This window comes from Hyla sarda, unplaced genomic scaffold (assembly GCF_029499605.1).
Source record: "Hyla sarda isolate aHylSar1 unplaced genomic scaffold, aHylSar1.hap1 scaffold_174, whole genome shotgun sequence".
NCBI lineage: Eukaryota > Metazoa > Chordata > Amphibia > Anura > Hylidae > Hyla > Hyla sarda.
Genome location: NW_026608382.1, coordinates 203,650 through 230,777, shown reverse-complemented (window position 1 = coordinate 230,777; position 27,128 = coordinate 203,650). Strand labels below are relative to the sequence as shown.

The window sequence follows — 27,128 nt, the reverse complement described above, 5'->3', positions numbered from 1 at the left end:
GGATGCTAACTTGATGCCATCTGTGAAAAAGCTGAAGTTAAAGAGAGGATGGCTTCTACAAATGGATAATGATCTTAACCTCTTAAGGACTCAGGGCATACCTGTACGCCCTGAGCTCGGTCTCGGTGTGAAAAACGGCGTGACCCCGCATCACTCCGGGTCGGTCCTGGCTGCTAACCATAGCCGGGGCGCTGGGCTAACAGCATGCGGCACAGATCGTTGTGCCGCGCACTGTTAACCCTTCAGAGGCGGCGATCAAAGTTGACCGCCGCGTCTGAAAACGAAAGCAAACGCTTCCCGGCAGCTCAGTCGGGCTGATCGGGACATCGCGATAAAATCGCAATGTTCCGAACAGCTGGGACGCAGGCGGAGGTCTCCTTACCTGACTCCACGGCATCCGATCGTTGATTGATTGCTCCAAGCCTGAGCTACAGGCTTGAGCAATCAAGCCCCTATCTGACTGAGCCATGCAAAGCTATGGATGGATCATGGATCAGCATAGGAGATCAGTGTGTGCAGTGTTATAGGTCCCTATGGGATAACAATGATCAGTATATGAGATCAGTGTGTGCAGTGTTATAGGTCCCTATGGGATAACAATGATCAGTATAAGAGATCAGTTTGTGCAGTGTTATAGTCTCCTTTGGGATAACAATGATCAGTATAAGAGATCAGTGTGTGCAGTGTTATAGTCTCCTATGGGATAATAATGATCAGTATAAGAGATCAGTGTGTGCAGTGTTATAGGTCCCTATGGGATAACAATGATCAGTATAAGAGATCAGTGTGGTCAGTGTTATAGTCTCCTATGGGATAATAATGATCAGTATAAGAGATCAGTGTGTGCAGTGTTATAGTCTCCTATGGGATAATAATGATCAGTATAAGAGATCAGTGTGTGCAGTGTTATAGTCTCCTATGGGATAACAATGATCAGTATAAGAGATCAGTGTGTGCAGTGTTATAGTCTCCTATGGGATAACAATGATCGGTATAAGAGATCAGTGTGTGCAGTGTTATAATATCCTATGGGATAACAATGATCAGTATAAGAGATCAGTGTGTGCAGTGTTATAGCTCCCTATGGGATAATAATGATCAGTATAAGAGATCAGTGTGTGCAGTGTTATAGTCTCCTATGGGATAACAATGATCAGTATAAGAGATCAGTGTGTGCAGTGTTATAGTCTCCTATGGGATAACAATGATCGGTATAAGAGATCAGTGTGTGCAGTGTTATAATATCCTATGGGATAACAATGATCAGTATAAGAGATCAGTGTGTGCAGTGTTATAGCTCCCTATGGGATAATAATGATCAGTATAAGAGATCAGTTTGTGCAGTGTTATATCCCCCTATGGGAGCTATAGTAATGCAAAAAAAAAAAAAGTGAAAAAAAAAAAAGTTAACAAAGGTCATTTAACCCCTTCCCTAATAAAAGTTTGAATCACCCCCCCCTTTTCCCATAAAAAAAAAACTGTGTAAATAAAAATAAACATATGTGATATCGCCACGTGCGTAAATGTCCGAACTATAAAATTATATAATTAATTAAACCGCACGGTCAATGGCGTACGCACAAAAAAATTCCAAAAAGTCTGATCAACACAAAAATGGTACCGATAAAAAATGAGCCCTCATACCGCCCCGTACGCAGAAAAATAAAAAAAAGTTATAGGGGTCAGAAGATGACAATTTTAAACGTATACATTTTCCTGCATGTAGTTATGATTTTTTCAGAAGTGCGACAAAACCAAACCGATATAAGTAGCTGATCATTATAATCATATGGACCTACAGAATAAAGAGAAGGGGTCATTTTGACCAAAATATGCACTGCGTAGAAACGGAAGCCCCCAAAAATTACAAAATGAAATTTTTTCTTCAATTTTGTCCCACAATGATTTTTTTTTCAGTTTCGCCGTGGATTTTTTGGTAAAATTACTGATGTCACTGCAAAGTAGAATTGGTGGCGCAAAACAATAAGCCTCATATGGAATTTTAGGTGCAAAATTAAAAGCATTATGATTTTTAGAAGGTGAGGAGGAAAAAATGAAAATGCAAAAACGGAAAACCGCTGAGTCCTTAAGGGGCTAAACACACCTCAAAATCCACAGGGGATTACATCAAGAGGCGTAAACTGAAGGTTTTACCATGGCCTTCACAATCTCCTGACCTCAACATCATTGAAAATCTATGGATAGACCTTAAAAGAGCAGTGCGTGACAGACAGCCCAGAAATCTCAAAGAACTGGAAGACTTTTGTAAGGAAGAATGGGCAAAGATACCTCAAACAAGAACTGGAAGACTCTTGGCTGCTACAAAAAGCGTTTACAAGCTGTGATACTTGCCAAAGGGGGCAGTACAAGATATTAACTCTGCAGGGGGCACAAACTTTTGCAGACACCATTTTTTTGTTTTCTGTTATTTTGAAAGTGTAAATGATGGAAATAAAATGTAACTTTTGGTGACATATTATAAGAATGTCTAATCTGTAATTTGATGCCTTTTGGAGATTTTTCCATCTTTCCTTGGCTTCTTTATGCACATTAAAGGGGTATTCCAGGATTATTATTTTTTGACTATGCTACAGGGGCTGTAAGGTTAGTGTAGTCCATAATATAGTGTCTGTACCTTTGTGTGACGTTTTCTCATAATTCTTCTGTGATTTTCACCCCAATATTTATTTTTACCAGCATACAAAATGACTGTTGTCTCGGAATTTTTCCCAGCTTGCAATGCGGCCGAGACCTGACATCATTAGTCAGCTGATGACCGGGAGCCTGTCTGCTTCAGTGGGTGGAGAGAGCAATCTGCAACTAATGCAACAGCTGTAGGCACCCTGATTGAAAACCAAGGTCTTTTGTTTCAATGGGTGGGGTGGCTGATGTGTGAGAGGGAGGAAAATGGCATTGTGGGATTTGTAGTAAAAAAAACATAAGTCAAACAGGAAATACAAGTTCACAAAAAGCTAGCCACAGTATTATGGTAATCTCACAACCTAGCCATTTAGCCCCAAGACAAGTGCAGATCCTTCCTAAGCATGTCCATTACTGTCTGCCAGGTACGTAATAAAATCACTGTATGGTGGAGAACCCCTTTAAAACATTTTTTTTACCTGGGGCGCCCAAACTTTTTATCACCACTGTCTGTAATATATAGGTGTCCTGCCTATATCCTGGCTCAGGGAGGCTGATGCGGCGCCCCACAATCTGCAGTCATGACCAGAGGGCACCCATCGTCTTGATGTTCTTGGTGCCTCTAGTCTGCTGTACTCAGAAACCATGGGTGGGAGATGTCAGCCACAGCTCAACACGAGCCGCCGCAGCATTAACTCTACTGGGTGGGCAGCCTGTCACCCTACCATCTGTGGTGTGGTGGCCACAGAATGCCAGGACTCCCCTCTGGATGGAACTACTCCGATCTTACATCAGTCTTGTGGTAAGTTCCTGGTTATTGTCGTGGATTATTATCATGATTCCCTGTGTTTCCCCCGACTTACCTGACTGCTCTTGACCTTGTCCTTCTGTCCTGACCTTCTGACCTGGCTTTAGGATACTGATTTTGGAGCATATGTCTACCTATCTGTTACTGATCCAGATCAGTTGTGTCCAGTTTTGGTACAACTGTTGTCCATCTGTCCATTGAGGAGCATTCTGGGCCCAAGACCCGGGTGTTCTACTAGTTTAGTCCACACCTTTATTAAGTGGTAGATATTACTTGTGTGGTGCTCACAGGGAGCATGAGAGAGTAGTAGTGCAGGGCCACCTGGTATTATGGTAGCTTGAGGGCCTGGACATTTAAAGGGGTACTCCACTGGCCAGTGTTAGGAACTTCTCCCTGCCAGCAAGCCTGCTGTGCCAACTGACTTCTACACCACCACCTTTACCTCCTTACACCCTGCTATAGGGTATCGTAACACAACTATCCATGAGTGATGAATGTCTTCTATAAAGTATTCACCACAATGACCTGGGATGTGAAGATGTCTCTCATTAGAGTTATTATTTCTGGACTGTAACACTAAACCAACTCCCCATAAAGTGCTTCAGGTGTTCCTAAGGACTCACTAAACTGCCCCTACTAAGAAAGCACCCCCCCCCCCCACACACACACTTAACAAGGGTAACTGAGACCTCAGGAAGGTATTAAAGGATAGGGGATAAGATGTCTGATCGCGGGGGTCCCACTGCTGGTCAGCAGCCCCCCAGACTAGTCATGAGCGGCACAGGCCATATTTGAATATTCATCATATATTCGTTTTTTTGCGCATATGCGAAAATATATGCGCATATTCGTGAATATTGAGTACTCCCTTCTTTAATGGTATAGGGAACTGTGACTAGTGCATTAACTCTGCGATTTTTTGCCCATTGAAACCAATAGGTCCATTGTGGTCTATGGGGATCTCACGGCATATAAAACAGTAAGATAAGCAGGATGGTCTCGGCAGCACAGTGGATGGGAGACCACCACGTGTTCGAGTCCTGGGGTGAGACATAGTGTTGTGATTAAACTTTGCTATGGGCAACGCTGCAGCTTTTCCAGTAAAGTAACCAATCAGATCGCTTTAATTTTTCAGAGGCCTTTTCAAAAATGAAAGAAGCGATCTGATTGGTTGCTATGGGCAACTCAGAAACTTTTCCTGGAAAAGTTTCTGTGTTGCCCATAGCAACCAGATTGCTTCCTTCATTTTTATGGGCAACTGCACAACTCTTTCTCTACACTGGTTTTGATGAATCTCCCCAAAGAGGAAGATTTTGGGTACGTTCACACTACGAAATTGCCACGGAATTTCCGGGCGCAATTCCGCGGTGTGAACTTTAACATTAGTGTGAACGGGTCTCTGCGAGACACGTTCACACTGCGGAATTTCAGCGGCGGACATTTCCGCCGCTGAAAGTGTTCCGCGCAAAGAAAGAACATGTTCATTCTTTGTGCGGAATCCGCGAGCGGACCATAGCAGTCAATGGTGACGGCTCAGTGCCCCGCAGCCCTAGCGCCAAAGTATTCAGCCAGGCGGAATCTCAGCTCGCTGAATTCAGCGAGCAGAGATTCCGCAGTGTGAATGAGCCCTTATCAAAACCTGTCCAGAGGAAAAGTTTCTGAGCTGCCCATAGTAACCAATCAGATTGCTTCTTTAATTTTTCAGAGGCCTTTTCAAAAATGAAGGAAGCAATCTGATTGGTTGCTATGGGCAACTGCACAACTCTTCCTCTACACTGGTTTTCCCCATATTGAGCCCTCCCTTTGGTGTAAAGAACTGTGACTGGTGCATTAACTCTGTGATTTTTTTTTTGGCCATTGACACCAATTGGCCCATTGTGGTCTATGGGGATCTCACGGCATGTAAAACAGTAAGATAAGCAGGACCGTCTCGGCATGGATGGGAGACCACCACGGGACTTTGGGTGTTACAGTGTTGTGGTTAAACTTTACTCTCCTGGAAAAGCACCTGAGTTGCCCATAGCAACCAATCAGATTGCTTCTTTCATTTTTCACAAGGCCTCTGCAAAATGAAAGCAGCGATCTGATTGGTTGCTATGGGCAACTCAGAAACTTTTCCTCTGGACAGGTTTTGATGAATCTTCCTCTATGGGGGAGATTCATCAAAACCTGTGCAGAGGAAGAGTTGCCCAGTTGCCCATAGCAACCAATCAGATTGCTTCTTTCATTTTGCAGAGGCCTTGTGAAAAACGAAAGAAGTGATCTGATTGGTTGCTATGGGCAACTCAGCAGCTTTTCCAGGAGAGTAAAGTTTAACCACAACACTGTCCCACCCCAGGACTCGAACCAGTGGTGGTCTCCCATCCACTGTGCTGCCGAGACCATCCTGCTTATCTTACTGATTTACATGCCATGAGATCCCCCATACACCACAATGGGCCTATTGGTTTCAATGGGCAAAACAAATCACAGAGTTACTGCACTAGTCACAGTTCTCTATACCCTTAAATATTTGCGCATATGCGCATAATTTTTCGCAAGAAAAAACGAATATTCGTAATTACGAATATATAGTGCTTTATTCACAATATTCGCGATTAAAATTTGAATTGCGAATATTAGCGAGCAACACTACCCCAGACATCCAGAGCGAACTTCCCCGGATGACTGACGATACGGAGGAGGCTCGTGACGTCATAGCCATTGGTGGGACCAGTGGCAGGACCCAGCCATCAGACCTCTTCTCCCCTATCCTTTGGACCCCCTTTAAATATACTGTACATAGATATACTGAGCAAGGCTAATGGTTAAAATTAGACACAGTCCCTTGTATAATTCTCTCACAAAGCAGTACAGGCTGTTTAGTCAGTCGGCTCCCGATTCCCGTTACTTCCCAACTGAAGGGTGAAGATCCTTTGCAGCCGCACAAGCTATTCTTATCCTGACCAGGCCTTGCAGAAAGCCTTTCAGGTCCTGGTTGTAACAAAGCTCGTGTGACTTCTCTTATCCATGCTGTCTGCATGGTCCTCGGTTCTTCTGACTGATATACTGGAGATAAACCTCTTTAGAATGTATGGGCATCCTGGGTTCTATCCCTGGACAGTAGGCCCATGTGAGGCTGGACCCAGGAGGTCACTTCTCTACACTAAACTGTAGACTACACTCAACTACTCTACTGACTACAGGCTACCCACTGGTTAGACTCCTCCCTAGATAGATGATTGGCGGCTGAGTATGGACCTCCCCTTTCTAGAACTCTCTTGACCATATATGGAAAATAATTTTACATCGAAAACTCAAGCACATTGGCGCCAGTGTAATATTTTATTTTGCACAATTATATCCCGGACTTCACGACAGCAGAAGCCACAAAGTGAGTCCTGTGGGTGGAGTTTAAAGAAGCGAGGAGTCTCGGGAAGGGTCCGGAGCAGGTACATCAGATGGAGACGCTGTTCTCAATTACCTTGGGGTTCAGATAGGGGTAGGGGAAGGGTAAGGTTTGGTTCCGCTCAGTTATTATCCTGGATATCTCAACCAGTTTCTCCTGAAAATCCTTGATGTATTTTTGTGGGTTTTCTTCAGTGAAAAGCACATTGGGGTACTCCCCCAGATGTCTCTGTAACATAAAAGGGACAAACATATCACCCCATCCCAAAATATGCAATTCCCCTTCAGCTCGATCCTGTCAGTAGGAGGACTAGTTATCTGTGCACAGAATACTTGTGTCATGTTACACCGAAAATGTAAAGATAATGAATGTTCCCCAAAATGTACAAAAATGTGGATCTGGATGAATACTGACAAATACTCACCTGGTCCAGGGGCTCATTGCTGACCTGCCATACAATAACTATCCCGGTGGTGGTGGTATTGACATCAGGCAGGGTATTCAGGATGCTCTGTAATGTGGTGACCCCTTTGGCTGTGGGTGGGGGACTCTTCATAGATGTGGGACCATTGGGCATCCAGCCATAGAAGTCAAACTGCAGAGGAAATACATCCTTCAGATTCACTAAGAACAATATCTTCATAGATACTTCATAGATATTCGGATCAGAATAACAGAAGAACTCATGTTTGGTGATCACCTGATGTCCTCAGAACTAGAACGACCCTTCTTTCTGGCCCATCTATCTCATTAACTACCCCCCATTGTGGAAGCTTGACCCTCATTTTGAGTTCCCACATCTGTGATTGGTCAGAATTGGGATTGATTGGATATGAAAATAGATATCTGTCCACGGCCTCCGGGATTCCTTACCCTGTGATCGCCCGTCCACTGAAGTCCACACAGAACAACGTGTACGAGTGGCTCTATTTATACTATTGTTTATATTACAATAGAACATTATTTGAATAAAGACACAATTCATAATAAATCTGTTGTTATTTCATTATGATTTTCCTTTTACTACTTCTTCTGAAATTTATGTTAATTAATTAAAATAATTACTTGAAAGTCTTCTATAATTCCTACTTTATATGACGCAACATATTGTGAAGCTTACCAAAACATGGACATTACATTTATGGACTTGATAACATTGCGTTATTCAAACTTCTGTTCTTGAAAAAATTCCATGTTGATGTATACTTCTATTTTCATTGTTATTTAAATGTAACCTTGTCAACTTTCAATAAGAACGAATTTTAAACATTACAATGTGTACGAGCTGCAGAAAACATGGTGCATATGATGGCCTCAATACACGGGGCCACCAAAGAACATGACAATATTACCTCAACTCTGCAGCGTGGCCTACAAACCCTGACCTATAGGAAATGACCTCCAGGCCGTGACCTCCAGGCCGTGACCTCCAGACCGTGACCTACAGGCCGCGACCTCCAGACCGTGACCTACAGGACGCGACCTCCAGACCATGACCTACAGGACGCGATCTCCAGACCATGACCTACAGGACGCGATCTCCAGACCATGACCTACAGGACGCGATCTCCAGACCATGACCTACAGGACGCGATCTCCAGACCATGACCTACAGGACGCGATCTCCAGACCATGACCTACAGGACGTGATCTCCAGACCATGACCTACAGGACGCGATCTCCAGACCATGACCTACAGGACGCGATCTCCAGACCATGACCTACAGGACGCGATCTCCAGACCATGACCTACAGGACGTGATCTCCAGACCATGACCTACAGGACGTGATCTCCAGACCATGACCTACAGGACGTGATCTCCAGACCATGACCTACAGGACGTGATCTCCAGACCATGACCTACAGGACGTGATCTCCAGACCATGACCTACAGGACGTGATCTCCAGACCATGACCTACAGGACGTGATCTCCAGACCATGACCTACAGGACGTGATCTCCAGACCATGACCTACAGGACGTGATCTCCAGACCATGACCTACAGGACGTGATCTCCAGACCATGACCTACAGAATGTGACCTCCAGACCATGACCTACAGAATGTGACCTCCAGAACATGACCTACAGAATGTGATCTCCAGGACATCATACTATAATTGTAGATTTGGTACAATTTGTTGACTGCCTGTATACAGTACATAAGAGAGACAAAACACGGTCTTCTGGGTGATGACTCTAGACCAATACCATCAGAAAGATCTTCCCGAAATGATGAGGTCTTGCTGGAAGGAGGTTTTATCATGTGTGGACAATCCTTACCCACTCACCTGACCACTATTGACCGCTGCGTGCTGTGCCGAACACCTGAAGATCACCATGGTCAGGTACTTCACCAGGGAGGGCACAGTGTCCAGGGATGATGGGATTCCTGGTGGAGGATGAGACATGTGAGACAGATGTACAAAGCTTTGTGTTAAAGGGGGATTCTAACACTACAGTGATTGTATTTCACAAGAATAAGCCAATGATTGGGGTCGTAGAGTGATGCTCCCACTATACAGGGCACAGAAGTGTGGCCCTCCTGACTGGAATAAGCCTTTGATTGGGGTCGTAAGCTGGAACCCCACAATGCTCGTGATAAAGGGGCCCCTGCAGAGCGATGCTCCCACTATACAGGGCACAGCAGCGTGGTCCAGTTCTCCGTACAGTGGGTGGCCGGGAACTCCGCCATGTAGGATTTCTGTCCTCTTGTTCCCCGGATCAAGTCCCAGAGGTCCGACCTCTCCGATCATATAGCCCCAGCATTGTGCAATAACATTCTACAATGGGAATCTGTCGGAGCATGCTCAGTGAAGGATAGGTCATACCTGAGGATTTATTGCTGAGGAATCCCTTTTCGTAGATCTCCGCCACCCAGGCCTGCAGCTCTGGATCTGTCCGCACCGACTCGTCACTCCTATAATAATACCGCACTATGCTGGACACAAAGCTGGAAGCAGAGCGAAGGATTACATTATGGCGCTCAATATACTGTAGGGCCCTGGCACCAATCATTATGGCCCCCAATATACTATACGGCCCGTCCCCTACACCAATCATTAAAGCCCCCTACATACTGTAGAGCCCCGTCACCAATCATTATGGCCCCCAATTTACTGTAGGGCAACTCCACCAATCATGATGGCCCCCAATATACTGCACAGACCTGGTCCCTGCACACATCATTGTGGCTCTCTATATACTTCTAAATTTAATGCACCCTGCATGAGGCCACAGAAAGTTTTTACCGGATTCCCAGGCAGCTGTCTCCAGTGAGTGTCTATTGGCCGGGCTGGACTGATACTGTAGACTGTAGAAAAGCGAAAATGAAGAACGGCTCAGCCCGGCTCTGCAGCTGCTACGCTCCTCTTGGGCGGGCAGCAGGCAGGATGTCAGGGGCATTTCAGCAAACATGTTGTGCACTAACAGCTCTGCTCCTAAAGTGACTGCTGGTGGCCGCAGCACTTAAGTGAAGAGTTGGGTCGGGGCCCTTGTTCACCTGGCTGCACGGGGTCTGGGGCAGGAACTCCAGGAGCTCCATTGTTACTCCTGCCCCGGCTAAACCCGTACATCTGATTCTGGCTGGTCTCTGCCCTGAAAAATACCGGCCAGGTGGCAACCCTACCTCCAGTAGGTAACTAGTGTTATGTCTGGTTTAGGCATCCCCTGGATGGTGAAGGCATTGATGGCACCGACCGGCCCTCACATTCCCCAGACCTTCATCAAAGTGGGGACCTTTCTTTCTGCATTTAGATCTTTATAAGATCATCCACAGGTTATACAAAAATATCAATCATCCTAATGTGAGAACAACGCCAGCGCTGCTACACACAGGATCATCTTCAGTAACTCTGCATACTAGCTAAGATTGTCTAGCATTGTAGGTTTTGAACCTGAGGAAGGCACTTTATATGTGCCAAAACGTTGTCCACTTTTTTGCAAAATAAACAAGTTTGTCCTGTGCTGGTCTGAGTCTCAGTTCTTTTACCTACGTGAGCAGCGCCTCCTAAAGACCGTTTTTTGTAGCTCCTAGTTGCCTATCATGATTCCCTACTGGCTCTTGCATAAGAGCTCAGCCGTGGTCGGAGCGCAGAAGCTCCTATTTCACCACTCACAACTATATTCTGTGAGCTACTAGTAAAATCTGACATAAGATTTAGCATTGCATTCTACACTGAGAGCGCCCCCTATTTTTGTCCTTCACTCTATATATCCGCTATTATCACAACAGCATCCAGATGTCTGGGACCATGACCTGGAGACATTAAAACTCCCAATAGAGCCGTAAAAATCGCGGCGGACATGTCCTGTATACATCACCTCTCTATCGCCTCCCAGATCATCTTCCCGTCATCTCTGTAGAAGAAATTGGGGACAGAACCCAACCCTCGAGCCTCAATGTCATCAGGCAGACACAGGTCAGTATAGGTCACCTCCTCCATCGCTTTCTTAAATAGAACTTCAGTCCCCCCATTACCAACAACCATAATCTGAGTGCAAAAGAGAGAAAATCAGGTTAAAGGGCAACTCCACCTAACACACCCATCCCCCTATTACTGTATCATTTACTCCTGGAGTTACCCATAAAAACATCCATAAGATCAACAAACCTTATACTACAGGAAGAGCTCTAATCTATTAATGCTGCCAAACAGCCCCGCCCCCTGTATGACATCACTGATATAATATAATAGTAATATAATGATGTGATCACAGCCCCGCCCCCTGTATGACATCACTGCTATAATATAATAGTAATATAATGACGTGATCACAGCCCCGCTTCCTGTATGACATCACTGATATAATATAATAGTAATATAATGACGTGAACACAGCCCCGCCCCCTGTATGACATCACTGATATAATATAATAGTAATATAATGATGTGATCACAGCCCCGCTTCCTGTATGACATCACTGATATAATATAATAGTAATATAATGACGTGATCACAGCCCCGCCCCCTGTATGACATCACTGATATAATATAATAGTAATATAATGACATGTGATCACAGCCACACCCCCTGTATGACTTCACTGATATAATATTATAGTAATATAATGACATGTGATCACAGCCCCGCCCGCTGTATGACATCACTGATATAATATAATGATGTGTGATCACAGCCCCGCCTCCTGCATAGCATCACTGATATAATATAATGACGTGTGATCACAGCCCTGCCCCCTGTATGACATCACTGATATAATATAATAGTAATATAATGACATGTGATCACAGCCCTGCCCCCTGTATGACATCACTGATATAATATAATAGTAATATAATGACATGTGATCACAGCCCCGCCCCCTGTATGACATCACTGATATAATATAATAGTAATATAATGACATGTGATCACAGCCCCGCCCCCTGTATGACATCACTGATATAATATAATGACATGTGATCACAGCTCCGCCTCCTGTATGACATCACTGATATAATATAATAGTAATATAATGACATGTGATCACAGCCCTGCCCCCTGTATGACATCACTGATATAATATAGTAATATAATGACGTGATCACAGCCCCGCCCCCTGTATGACATCACTGATATAATATAATAGTAACAAAATGGCATGATCACAGCCCCACCCCCATATGACATCACTGATATAATATAATAGTAATATAATGACATGTGATCACAGCCCTGCCCCCTGTATGACATCACTGATATAATATAATAGTAATATAATGACATGTGATCACAGCCCTGCCCCCTGTATGACATCACTGATATAATATTATAGTAATATAATGACATGTGATCACAGCCCCGCCCCCTGTATGACATCACTGATATAATATAATAGTAATATAATGACGTGATCACAGCCCCGCCCCGTATGACATCACTGATATAATATAATAGTATTATAATGACGTGATCACAGCCCCGCCCCCTGTATGACATCACTGATATAATATAATAGTAATATAATGACATGTAATCACAGCCCTGCCCCCTGTATGACATCACTGATATAATATTATAGTAATATAATGACATGTGATCACAGCCCCGCCCCCTGTATGACATCACTGATATAATATAATAGTTATATAATGACGTGATCACAGCCCCGCCCCCTGTATGACATCACTGATATAATATAATAGTTATATAATGACATGATCACAGCCCCACCCCCTGTATGACATCACTGATATAATATAATAGTTATATAATGACGTGATCACAGCCCCGCCCCCTGTATGACATCACTGATATAATATAATAGTTATATAATGACGTGATCACAGCCCCGCCCCCTGTATGACATCACTGATATAATATAATCTTACTTGATCAAAAATGCCACCAGGGCCAAAGAGTTCATTTCTGGCGATAGTGTTGATGTACATAGTGTAGCGCAGATGAGGGACAATGACCTAGAAGAAAGAATCAGGATAATGGAAAATAAATCTGTTTCCTAAAATGTACAATATAGACAATAATAAATCCTGAAGTTTGGACATGTTTCCCCCTCAGACGATGTCTCCAGGGGTAATACAGTAGATGGTCTTTCCCTCCATACTTGGAGGCTGACTTCATCTGTGAGGACTCCTGTGGTCCAGGGGCTCCTGTCCTCTCTACTATGTCTGGGTCATGTCCACCAACCTATCAAAGGTATCAGGACCAGAGCATTTGATGGATCCATCACATTATTGGGTCATAGGTTAAGTTGGATTCCATTAGTTCTCCTACATGTCCTCTGTGTCGGTATTATTTAGGACCATGGGGTGGACGCCTCTCGCTCCTCACCTTGTACAGTGGGTGGTTATGAGGCAGCTGCCGGTGAGTCGCCATGCTAAACACTTCAGCAATTAGATGGGTGTTGAGCAGATGATGGACTGACTGGTGGACCTGGAACTCCGCATTGCGCACCCACATCTTGGCCAAGGTCCAGTCCCACTCAGAGTCACTGGGCAGGAAAATCGGCGTCTGTTCTCCGGGAGTCTGACCCAACTGTAATAGAAGACAACGATAAGAAGACCAGGAAATCCCATTAAATTAGTAAAAAGTGTCAATTACAGATGAGCAAACTTTTGAAAAGGTCTGTTCACCGGGCTCAATGAACGTTTCAAAAATGGTGGGAGTTGTAGTAGCCAACACAATTGTAGTATCCATTGTATACTGGAGGGTGGACAAGTTCTGGCCAATGGTCAAAATCTGGTGACCCAGAAGTCCAATAGGCCGGGGCTCATAGTGTGAAGTCATAGAATCTAAATAACAACCCAACCAGGAAATCGTAAACATTTCTCACAGTTTATGACAGCAGGAAGGAAGAGGCAGAAATTACTGTAAGTGAGAGCAATGTCTGAATCACCAATAATATTCAATAATATACTAATATATATATACTAATGTTATTTTTCTGCATCAAGAGAAGGAAGTGTTCAGACAGCGCTGTTATACATCAGCCTGTGTCCAAGGGGAAATGTAACTTTCTGATAGCACCATGTACTGATGTTTTACAATAATTTAGAGCCACCAAAAATTGCTTTGTTCAGCCTGTGTCCAAATCAACATTTTCTGCCATCACCTTTATCTTTCCTTATCTTTAGAATGTACTGATTGAAGGAGAACTAAGAATGAGGGTAAAATGGATTTAAGATTTACCTGGATAGCAATGGGGAGCAGCTGGTCCTTGGGGTCCTTCCACAGCAGACACAGGGGGGCAGCGATATATTGCTTCTTCCCATTAATCAAGGGGTTTGCAGGAATTCCCTGGAGAATCTTGTAATCAGCCAGGAAGATGTTCCCGTTCTGTAAGATCAGTGCACGGTCATTAATAATACAGATCATTATCCGCAGTCACTGTCCTCACTCAGGACCCTCTCACCTTCAGCTCCTCAGTGAGGTCCGTGGAGGTCCCCAGAGATGCGGCCACCATGCTGTTACTGACAGGGAAGTTCTCCGGCAGTTTTTCGCATTTCCTAATCTGCATCGGGTTAACTCCATTCAGATACTGGTAACCAAAGAAGGAGTCCTCATTCCAGATCTTAGAGACCTCATCTGGAGAATGAAAACTGGTTTATAGCAGATGAAATCATGTGACTTCTTCAGCCTCGAGCACAAAATTTAATAATACAAAATAGTGGTAGCATCAGAGCAGATGGAATAGATCGACTGACCAGGGTCTTCACCGCATATACGGGGTCCACATTACATCCATCAATCTAGAGACCCTAGATCTATTGGGATGTGCTGGGTTATCTAGATATTTAGTATAAGACTAAATTCACATTCAGCAGATTTGTGGAAGAGATTTCTGCAAATAAAAATGTACTTCATCCATCTGGGGTTATGTCTATAGCAGGAACATGGATTTCTATAAACCCCATTCAGACTGCCAAGTATAATAAACATACAGCCAGTCAGCCACAAAAAACAACAACAGTCTGACATGAATAAGATATTGTTCATTTTTATTTGTCCCATCTAGTGTTCCTCTACAATGTCCCATCTCGTGTCCTCTACAATGTCCCATCTTGTGTCCTCTACAATGTCCCATCTCGTGTCCTCTACAATGTCCCATCTCGTGTCCTCTACAATGTCCCATCTCGTGTCCTCTACAATGTCCCACCTCGTGTTCCTCTACAATGTCCCACCTCGTGTTCCTCTACAATGTCCCATCTTGTGTCCTCTACAATGTCCCACCTCGTGTTCCTCTACAATGTCCCACCTCGTGTTCCTCTACAATGTCCCATATTGTATTCCTCTACAATGTCCCATCTCGTGTCCTCTACAATGTCCCATCTCGTGTCCTCTACAATGTCACATCTCGTGTCCTCTACAATGTCCCATCTCGTGTTCCTCTACAATGTCCCATATTGTATTCCTCTACAATGTCCCATCTCGTGTTCCTCTACAATGTCCCATATTGTATTCCTCTACAATGTCCCATCTCGTGTCCTCTACAATGTCCCATATTGTATTCCTCTACAATGTCCCATCTCGTGTCCTCTACAATGTCCCATCTCGTGTTCCTCTACAATGTCCCATCTCGTGTTCTCTACAATGTCCCATCTCGTGTCCTCCTACAATGTCCCATCTCGTGTCCTCCTACAATGTCCCATCTCGTGTCCTCCTACAATGTCCCATCTCGTGTCCTCCTACAATGTCCCATCTCGTGTCCTCCTACAATGTCCCATCTTGTGTCCTCTACAATGTCCCATCTCGTGTCCTCTACAATGTCCCATCTCGTGTTTTCTACAATGTCCCATCTCGTGTCCTCTACAATGTCCCATCTCGTGTCCTCTACAATGTCCCATCTCGTGTCCTCTACAATGTCCCATCTCGTGTCCTCTACAATGTCCCATCTCGTGTCCTCTACAATGTCCCATCTCGTGTCCTCTACAATGTCCCATCTCGTGTCCTCTACAATGTCCCATCTCGTGTCCTCTACAATGTCCCATCTCGTGTCCTCTACAATGTCCCATCTCGTGTCCTCTACAATGTCCCATCTCGTGTCCTCTACAATGTCCCATCTCGTGTCCTCTACAATGTCCCATCTTGTGTCCTCTACAATGTCCCATCTCGTGTTCCTCTACAATGTCCCATATTGTATTCCTCTACAATGTCCCATCTCGTGTCCTCTACAGTGTCCCATCTCGTGTTCCTCTACAATGTCCCATCTTGTGTTCTCTACAATGTCCCATCTTGTGTCCTCTACAATGTCCCATCTCGTGTCCTCTACAATGCCCCATCTCGTGTTCCTCTACAATGTCCCATCTTGTGTTCCTCTACAATGTCCCATCTCGTGTCCTCTACAATGTCCCATCTCGTGTCCTCTACAATGTCCCATTTTGTGTCCTCTACAATGTCCCATCTCGTGTTCTCCACAATGTCCCATCTCGTGTCCTCTACAATGTCCCATCTCGTGTCCTCTACAATGTCCCATCTTGTGTCCTCTACAATGTCCCATCTCGTGTCCTCTACAATGTCCCATCTCGTGTTCCTCTACAATGTCCCATCTCGTGTTCAATATCACTGAATCTTGGATACAGTTAGTGTCAAAGCCAAAAATTATAATCCAAATTCAAACACTAAAAATTTTACTTTATTTATTCTTAGAATTTAAAGCAAAAAATATTTTTGTAAATCAGTTATGCATATATATGACATAGGTGTATATACCTGAATGCCTTTTGTATGGAGTTTCTCTTATTTATAGAATCGGTTGAGTGACATATGTAAAGTGTATCATAACTTTATAAATAGGTGGTGCATTTGAATGACATAAGTGTATATACCCGAACACCTGTATACAGAGTTTTCAAGCAATGCATATGAGATCAGTTGAGTGACATACTACCAACATCGTGACAACATATATATATGTTCACTCTATTGTACCCACACTATTGGTGGGACCCCTAGACTGTGGTGACAATAGGTCCTATCTATCCTTCTCCTATCCAAAGAGAAAGATAGTCCTATTTAGTGAGACAGAGAGCCTCCCAGTGGTCTATAGCACAGGGTAAGGCGAGCTTATTGAGGGGTAGGTTCCTGTACGGGGCCGTCCTTTTTAGGGCGTTCACTCCGTCTAGGCTTAGGGGTAGTGGAAGGGACCTAGAATAAGGGCGAGTAGGTAGTGGCTGCCATCCATAGGCCTACACCCCCTTAGGCCATTCCCCCTTTATCCTACCTCATCCCCTATCCTATCCTTTAGCATCTATATGGACCATTTATTGTAAGTCTCCTGATTGGTGGGAGCAATTGGACATTGGTATTACAAGCATAGTGGCTCCTGGTATGCCCATATTTTTACGCACCAGGACCACATATTTAATAATTTTAGTTGGTCTGAGTGGACCGTTTTTTTTTTTGCTTTAGATTCTAAGAATAAATAAAGTCCCATCTCGTGTTCCTCTACAATGTCCCATCTCGTGTTCCTCTACAATGTCCCATCTCGTGTTCCTCTACAATGTCCAGTCTCGTGTCCTCTACAATGTCCCATCTCGTGTGTCCTCTACAATGTCCCATCTCGTGTTCCTCTACAATGTCCCATCTCGTGTTCCTCTACAATGTCCCATCTCGTGTTCCTCTACAATGTCCCATCTCGTGTCCTCTACAATGTCCCATCTCGTGTCCTCTACAATGTCCCATCTCGTGTTCCTCTACAATGTCCCATCTCGTGTCCTCTACAATGTCCCATCTTGTATTCTCTACAATGTCTTGTTATGTGTTTCTATTTCATCCATCTTTCTTTATGTCTCCAAACATTAATGTATTTCTAATAATAATGTTGATGTCCATTTCATTAGACTTCAAAGCAAAAAAAGAAAAGAGACTGCACTCCCCATCCAAGGATGTTTTATTCAGTCATATGAAGGTGCAGGCGGTTACGCCTGTGGAGGAAGGGGCAAACCGGAACAGGCTTTTTCACGCGTGACTGCGCTTCTTCAAACCAGTGTTACACCGGCTTAAAGAATTGCAGTCTAGCGTGAAACAGCCTGTTCCGGTTTGCCCCTGCCTCCACAGCAGACATACCCACCTGCACCTTCATATGACTGAATAAAACGGTGTTGGATGGTGAGTAAAGTCTCATTGAATTTTTTTTTGCACCACCGGGGGCAACTTTATTTCGGGAGACCCCAGTCCTTTCTCCTGTTCGTAATTCATATACCCTAGTCCTGCAAGTGCTGGACCATCACTTTTTTTTTTTAGCTTATATCCATTTCATTAGATTCTGTTTTGGTGAATCTTACTGTAGATTTGCTTTACTCCACTCTGATATATTTATATAAAAATATAGTAGAAATGAAAGTTCCAAAAAGAAGCCTTTGGGACTCGGGAAAGACTGGAGGTCACCCAGAGCTGAGATCACATGGATCATAACATGAGGTGGAATAGAGGAGACTCACCAGAAACGTCCGTTCTGTTGAAGTAAAATACCGTCCTGATGTCATCGAGATTTCTCCAGGAATCGGTGGATGATGTGAGACCTTTCAGTCCCACTTCAATGTTTCTAGAAGAAAGACGATACAGATGAGTTCATGGGGCTGTGAGAGCTGGAGCCCAAGAACATGATATACAGTCAGGACAGAAGGACAGGATTATGGGGCAGGTTTAAAAACCTGTGCAGAGGAAAAGTTGCCCATAGCAACCAATCAGATCACTTATTTCATTTTTCAGAGGCCTTTCCAAAAATGAAAGAAGCGATCTGATTGGTTGCTATAGGCAACTGCTCAACTTTTCCTCCGCACAGGTTTGATAAATCTCCCCTATGTCTCTATTGTATATAATCTCCACCGTGGTCATCATCATAAAAAGCAGGGTCATCTCTCAACTATGGATGATTAGGAGAACCGTAATTAATAATTAAGTTATATTCTCAGGTTTACTGAAAACCTACGACAGGATAAAGGTGAAGCCTAAGCTGCCGAGCTTGAGGTTGGAGTACTTTTCATTTATGGGAAGATCATCAGGGGTGTCAGCATCGATGCAGTATGGAGACCCTTCAAACATCATCTTCCACCTACAAAGAAAACACCAAAATTAGACACAAATGTAGGGGGTGATACTGGGGACCCCAATTTATACCTCATAGTCATCCTGTGTTTGGGTGGGGTCACTTACTTATATATTTCTCTAACCTTCTTCAGCTCTTCTGTCCTTTGACCCATGATGGCGTTATTGGAGCCAATGGATAATATAGTCCCTGAAAGAAGAACAGATCGCACTATGGAGTCTATACTGTAAGAGCAGTCACACTATGGAGTCTATACTGTAAGAGCAGTCACACTATGGAGTCTATACTGTAAGAGCAGTCACACTATGGAGTCTATACTGTAAGAGCGGTCACACTATGGAGTCTATACTGTAAGAGCGGTCACACTATGGAGTCTATACTGTAAGAGAGGTCACACTATGGAGTCTATACTGTAAGAGAGGTCACACTATGGAGTCTATACTGTAAGAGAGGTCACACTATGGAGTCTATACTGTAAGAGCAGTCACACTATGGAGTCTATACTGTAAGAGCAGTCACACTATGGAGTCTATACTGTAAGAGCAGTCACACTATGGAGTCTATACTGTAAGAGCAGTCACACTATGGAGTCTATACTGTAAGAGCGGTCACACTATGGAGTCTATACTGTAAGAGCGGTCACACTATGGAGTCTATACTGTAAGAGAGGTCACACTATGGAGTCTATACTGTAAGAGAAGTCACACTATGGAGTCTATACTGTAAGAGAGGTCACACTATGGAGTCTATACTATAAGAGCAGTCACACTATGGAGTCTATACTGTAAGAGAGGTCACACTATGGAGTCTATACTATAAGAGCAGTCACACTATGGAGTCTATACTGTAAGAGAGGTCACACTATGGAGTCTATACTGTAAGAGAGGTCACACTATGGAGTCTATACTATAAGAGCAGTCACACTATGGAGTCTATACTGTAAGAGAGGTCACACTATGGAGTCTATACTATAAGAGCAGTCACACTATGGAGTCTATACTGTAAGAGAGGTCACACTATGGAGTCTATACTGTAAGAGAGGTCACACTATGGAGTCTATACTGTAAGAGAGGTCACACTATGGAGTCTATACTGTAAGAGAGGTCACACTATGGAGTCTATACTGTAAGAGCAGTCACGCTATGGAGTCTATACTGTAAGAGCAGTCACGCTATGGAGTCTATACTGTAAGAGAGGTCACACTATGGAGTCTATACTGTAAGAGCGGTCACACTATGGAGTCTATACTGTAAGAGCTGTCACACTATGGAGTCTATACTGTAAGAGCGGTCACACTATGGAGTCTATACTGTAAGAGCTGTCACACTATGGAGTCTATACTGTAAGAGCAGTGAGTCTATTCTCAGGATTACCGACCTGTCCCCTCAGGGAACACCACACTGGTTTGGCCGTCGATCCACTCGTACACAGGGAACTGGTAGAGCTTCCCATCGGGGGAGGTGACATTGATGTACTTGACGTACCAGGCGTCTTGGACTGGGAACAGATAAGTCTCTTTGTAGAGGTTCACAGACAGCAGCTTCCCAAGATCCTGTTCAGTCTCCACCTCATAGTCAGACACCTGTTGAGGCAGAAAGAGGGTGAACATGGACCCCACATATGTTGGATTTGATCTATTTTAATTGTGACTTGATTCCCCAGACCCCAGTATCATCAATCCCTTCCCCTTAACCCTGTTCTCGTCTTCACATCCAGCCTTGACCCAGTAACAGAGGTTGTCTCCAGGCTCCTCTCACCCTACTGGCTACATTAGTGACCCTATCCCCTCACATCTCATCCATCCTCTCTCTATAATATCTCACCTCTCTCTTTCTTATGGTATCTTTCCCTTCTACCACATTACTGAAGAACAGTCTCTGGGCCGGTCCTCTTCATCTCCTGACCTATCTGTGATCTCCTCGTCATCTCTGGGCCGGTCCTTTTCATCTCCTGACCTGTGAGCTCCTCCATATCGCTGGGCGGGTCCTTTTCATCTCCTGACCTATCTGTGATCTCCTCCTCATCTCTGGGCCGGTCCTTTTCATCTCCTGACCTATCTGTGATCTCCTCCTCATCTCTGGGCCGGTCCTTTTCATCTCCTGACCTATCTGTGATCTCCTCACCATCTCTGGGCCGGTCCTTTTCATCTCCTGACCCATCTGTGATCTCCTCGTGATCTCTGAGCTGGTCCTTTTCATCTGCTGACCTATTTGTGATCTCCTCACCATCTCTAAAAACTTTGCCTATTTTTGTATTACCTTCGATGTCTCTTCATGAATCTTTTAGTCTTGATCCACACTTTATACTCTACAGAAGTGACCTACTGATGACTGAACCGGACAATCACAATTCTATTGGTTCTCCTCAATCCCTCCTCATCATTGGACCCAGTAAATTACCACCTCCTCCTCAGTATGCTCCACTCTCTTGGCCTTATGAACACCTTTCTCTCTCTGTTTTCTACATCTTTGACCACTCTTTGCCGGCTCAAATTTTCATCCCTCTTCCTTTACTGTTGTAGTTCCTCAGGGATCAGTTCTAGTCCTCCTCTTTGCCCTGAAAACTGAGAAGTGCCAGGGACCCCTCGGGACGTAAGGGGTCCATGGTGACCTGCTGATCATGATATATGCTCACTTAGGCAAGGATGAAGTAGACTAAAAGTCAACTGTGACTTGGCCTCCATAGGACTACGTAGATTGGAGCTTGTTCTGACTAGGGCTTGCACAATAAACTTACCGTTCCAGGTAACAATAGGTGGGAGAGGTCCTGTTTAGTGCTTTCTCCATTCATCCCCACAAGGCTGATGGCGATGGTGTCGATGGTTCCTGCAAAGATGTCACTTCCTGTGGCCACTGTCACCGTGTAGAGTTCCATGTTTTTATTGGATTCTGTACTGTGAAGGGGTGGAAATAAAATAATATATAGTATAATAATTTGAGTGTATCATTTGGCATATAATCCCTCTTTGTATTAGGACCCTAGTTCCTGGACCCTAAAGGCTAGCTTTCCAAACAGGTTTTTTTTCTGGCCCTTTTTTGGAAAACTACCAATGCAGTTTTTGAGCCAAAGTCAGAAGTGGATCCAGTAGGATGGAGAAGTATATGTCCTTCCTATATATTTCCCATTCCCTTTGAATACACTTCTGCAGTGTAAGATTTTTAAAGCAAAATGAAAAGAAAAAAAATGAAAAAACCTGTGTGGAAACCTATGCTCCGCATCTGCAGGGCTGTATTTACAGATCGCTCTGCCCCAGGCGCTCAGACTGAAGACGCCCCATTTGGGGGATTCCATCAAAATATTTTTATGCAGATCGGTCACAAATACGCAGCAAAAACCTTACAAATTTACATGCAGATTAAGATTCTCCATGGATCTTATCCCTATACACAGGTAACATTTTCAGAAGTTCTGACCCATGTGGATTCATCCAGACCACAGCATGATGTCCTCTGCTACATCAAAATATGACAACTGGTGGGGAAAGATGGGTCTGGAAGGAACAAAGGGATCGAAAGGGGCCTGGCACGTCTGTAGGGCACAGAGGGGTCCTAATATTGAGGTCAGATATGTAAAGTGTATGCTGGTGCTGGTGTTTGTGGTCCACTACAGTACAGCTCTATATCTAATGACCGGAATGGGCAGGGAGATGGATAGTAACATAGTACATAAGGTTGAAAAAAGACCAGAGTCCATCAAGTTCAACCTATAACCCTAATGAGTCCCTACTGATCCAGAGGAGGCAAAAAACCCTCCTACTAGAGGTAAAAATTCCTTCCCGACTTCAAATATCAGAATAAATCCCTGTATCAACGTTCTGGCCCTATAAATCTAATATACATAACCTGTAATGGTATTACTCTCCAAAAATAAATCCAGACCATTTTTATATTATTTTACAGAGTTCACCATGACACCTCCTCCGGGAGAGAATTCCATAGTCTCACTGCTCTTACAGTAAAGAATCCCGTCTGTGCTGGTGTAGAAACCTTCTTTCCTCTAGTCGTAGAGGATGCCCCCTTGTTATATATACACTCCTGGGTATAAATAGATCATGGAGAGATCTCTGTACTGTCCTGATATATTATATATATATTATTAGGTCTCCTCCTTGTTATATATACAGTCCTGGGTATATATAGATCATGGAGAGATCTCTGTACTGTCCTGATATATTATATATATTATTAGGTCACCTTGTTATATATACAGTCCTGGGTATAATAGATCATGGAGAGATCTCTGTACTGTGCTGATTTATTATATATATTATTAGGTCACCTCCTTGTTATATATACAGTCCTGGGTATAAATAGATCATGGAGAGATCTCTGCACTGTCCTGATATATTATATATATTATTAGGTCACCTACTTGTTATATATACAGTCCTGGGTATAATAGATCATGGAGAGATCTCTGTACTGTGCTGATATATTATATATATTATTAGGTCACCTCCTTGTTATATATACAGTCCTGGGTATAAATAGATCATGGAGAGATCTCTGTACTGTCCTGATATATTATATATATTATTAGGTCACCTCCTTGCTATATATACAGTCCTGGGTATAAATAGATCATGGAGAGATCTCTGTACTGTCCTGATATATTATATATATATTATTAGGTCACCTCCTTGTTATATATACAGTCCTGGGTATAAATAGATCATGGAGAGATCTCTGTACTGTCCTGATATATTATATATATTATTAGGTCACCTCCTTGCTATATATACAGTCCTGGGTATAAATAGATCATGGAGAGATCTCTGTACTGTCCTGATATATTATATATATTATTAGGTCACCTCCTTGTTATATATACAGTCCTGGGTATATATAGATCATCGAGAGATCTCTGGACTGTCCTGATATATTATATATCTTATTAGGTCACCTCCTTGTTATATATACAGTCCTGGGTATAAATAGATCATGGAGAGATCTCTGTACTGTTCTGATATATTATATATATTATTAGGTCACCTCCTTGTTATATATACAGTCCTGGGTATAAATAGATCATGGAGAGATCTCTGTACTGTCCTGATATATTATATATATTATTAGGTCACCTCCTTGCTATATATACAGTCCTGGGTATAAATAGATCATGGAGAGATCTCTGTACTGTCCTGATATATTATATATATTATTAGGTCACCTCCTTGTTATATATAAAGTCCTGGGTATATATAGATCATCGAGAGATCTCTGGACTGTCCTGATATATTATATATCTTATTAGGTCACCCCCTTGTTATATATACAGTCCTGGGTATAAATGGATCATGGAGAGATCTCTATACTGTCCTGATATATTATATATATTATTAGGTCACCTCCTTGTTATATATACAGTCCTGAGTATAAATAGATCATGGAGAGATCTCTGTACTGTCCTGATATATTATATATATTATTAGGTCTCCTCCTTGTTATATATACAGTCCTGGGTATACATAGATCATGGAGAGATCTCTGTACTGTCCTGATATATTATATATATTATTAGGTCTCCTCCTTGTTATATATACAGTCCTGGGTATAAATAGATCGTGGAGAGATCTCTGTACTGTCCCCTGATATATTATATATATATATTATTAGGTCACCTCCTTGTTATATATACAGTCCTGGGTATAAAAAGATCATGGAGAGATCTCTGTACTGTCCTGATATATTATATATATTATTAGGTCACCATGTTATATATACAGTCCTGGGTATAAATAGATCATGGAGAGATCTCTGTACTGTCCCCTGATATATTATATATATTATTAGGTCTCCTCCTTGTTATATATACAGTCCTGGGTATAAAAAGATCATGGAGAGATCTCTGTACTGTCCTGATATATTATATATATTATTAGGTCACCTCCTTGTTATATATACAGTCCTGGGTATAAATAGATCATGGAGAGATCTCTGTACTGTCCTGATATATTATATATCTTATTAGGTCACCTCCTTGTTATATATACAGTCCTGGGTATAAATAGATCATGGAGAGATCTCTGTACTGTCCTGATATATTATATATATTATTAGGTCACCTCCTTGTTATATATACAGTCCTGGGTATAAATAGATCATGGAGAGATCTCTGTACTGTCCTGATATATTTATACATAGTTATTAGGTCACCTCCTTGTTATATATACAGTCCTGGGTATAAATATATCATGGAGAGATCTCTGTACTGTCCTGATATTATATATATATATTATTAGGTCACCTCCTTGTTATATATACAGTCCTGGGTATAAATAGATCATGGAGAGATCTCTGTACTGTCCTGATATATTATATATATTATTAGGTCACCTCCTTGTTATATATACAGTCCTGGGTATAAATAGATCATGGAGAGATCTCTGTACTGTCCTGATATATTATATATATTATTAGGTCACCTCCTTGTTATATATACAGTCCTGGGTATAAATAGATCATGGAGAGATCTCTGTACTGTCCTGATATATTATATATATTATTAGGTCACCTCCTTGTTATATATACAGTCCTGGGTATAAATAGATCATGGAGAGATCTCTGTCCTGTTATATTATATATATATATATATATATATATATATATATATATATATATTATTAGGTCACCATGTTATATATACAGTCCTGGGTATAAATAGATCATGGAGAGATCTCTGTACTGTCCCCTGATATATTATATATATTATTAGGTCTCCTCCTTGTTATATATACAGTCCTGGGTATACATAGATCATGGAGAGATCTCTGTACTGTCCTGATATATATATTATTAGGTCTCCTCCTTGTTATATATACAGTCCTGGGTATAAATAGATCAATAGTTCACTGTATGAAGGACACGACAGATCCCAGGAGACCCCAATATGTAGTGTGATCTGGCACATACCTATCAGTACGGTGGTCACGGGATCTCCGGCAGAGGATTATACGTGGTCTCAGTCAGGAGGACCTCCGCTCACGTTCGTGCTCTGTACAGACCTGGGTGACTTCTTTTATATTAGAATCCAGATACTGTCACCTCCCAATACACAGAGATACTCACCTCCTTACTTCTGCCAACTTCTTTTTGCCTCAGGATTTGTAGTCAGAAGACAATCGTGTATTTGAGGACTCTGAGCCTTGGGGTTTGGTGCTTGTAAGCGGATGACCATATATTTATTTACCTGGAGGTGCAGCTTTCGTGTAATATCATGTCCCTGGGTGAATAAAACATGTAGAGGCCTAGATCAATGGCGTTACTGGAGGGGGGGGGGGGGGGGAAGGGGGCCATGGTCATCCCTACATAATGCCCTCACCATGCATCCCCACAAATTAATTGCCCCCAGGACTGGACTGGTCATCAGGCACAATAGGCATTTGTTGGGGGGGCTGGGCTATCCAAGGGGCCATTTGCATACCTGGATGCGATAATAAAAAACCAAATAAATAAGTTTTGGGCTCCGGCTGCTTTCCCTGCTTCTTTGTACAACGGTGATGAAAACTCTGGAGATCAGAGAGGGATGGCGGGTAGAGCCTGGAGGGTAAAGTCCTGCAGGGCCAGAGGTGTCTGACAGCTTCTTACCTCCCCCCTATACAGAACACAAATATACTCACCCCACAGCTGTTTAATGTATGTGGCACAAGACTCTCCGCATCGCATACAAACCTCCAATATAAACATTACACAGAGCAGTAACACTTAACCCCTTGGGGACGGAGCCCATTATGACCTTAAGGACCAGAGCATTTTTTGCACATCTGACCTCTGTCACTTTA

At 43.0% G+C, this 27,128-nt stretch overlaps 1 protein-coding gene across 5 annotated transcripts in view; it reads right to left on the bottom strand.

The window, feature by feature from the left end:
• Positions 1–6,750: 6,750 nt before the first annotated feature.
• The window catches only part of LOC130312937 (hydroperoxide isomerase ALOXE3-like), a 76,979-nt gene continuing 56,601 nt past the window's right edge, over positions 6,751–27,128 (bottom strand). For 3 of the 5 annotated variants that reach the window (XM_056552633.1, XM_056552630.1, XM_056552631.1), the window contains exons 2-15: positions 22,085–22,241; positions 20,726–20,930; positions 19,456–19,537; positions 19,232–19,354; positions 18,741–18,844; positions 14,714–14,886; positions 14,491–14,637; positions 13,633–13,836; positions 13,173–13,259; positions 11,160–11,329; positions 9,668–9,789; positions 9,128–9,228; positions 7,261–7,431; positions 6,751–7,064 (exon numbers count right to left, since the gene is read on the bottom strand). In XM_056552633.1, coding sequence (XP_056408608.1) covers positions 6,885–7,064; positions 7,261–7,431; positions 9,128–9,228; positions 9,668–9,789; positions 11,160–11,329; positions 13,173–13,259; positions 13,633–13,836; positions 14,491–14,637; positions 14,714–14,886; positions 18,741–18,844; positions 19,232–19,354; positions 19,456–19,537; positions 20,726–20,930; positions 22,085–22,222 — 2,007 coding nt within the window. In that variant the 5' untranslated portion in view covers positions 22,223–22,241 and the 3' untranslated portion in view covers positions 6,751–6,884. Of the gene's footprint in view, positions 7,065–7,260; positions 7,432–9,119; positions 9,229–9,667; positions 9,790–11,159; positions 11,330–13,172; positions 13,260–13,632; positions 13,837–14,490; positions 14,638–14,713; positions 14,887–18,740; positions 18,845–19,231; positions 19,355–19,455; positions 19,538–20,725; positions 20,931–22,084; positions 22,242–26,259; positions 26,360–27,128 lie in introns of those variants that run through there. The other 2 variants (XM_056552632.1, XM_056552634.1) reach the window with 2 other exon arrangements.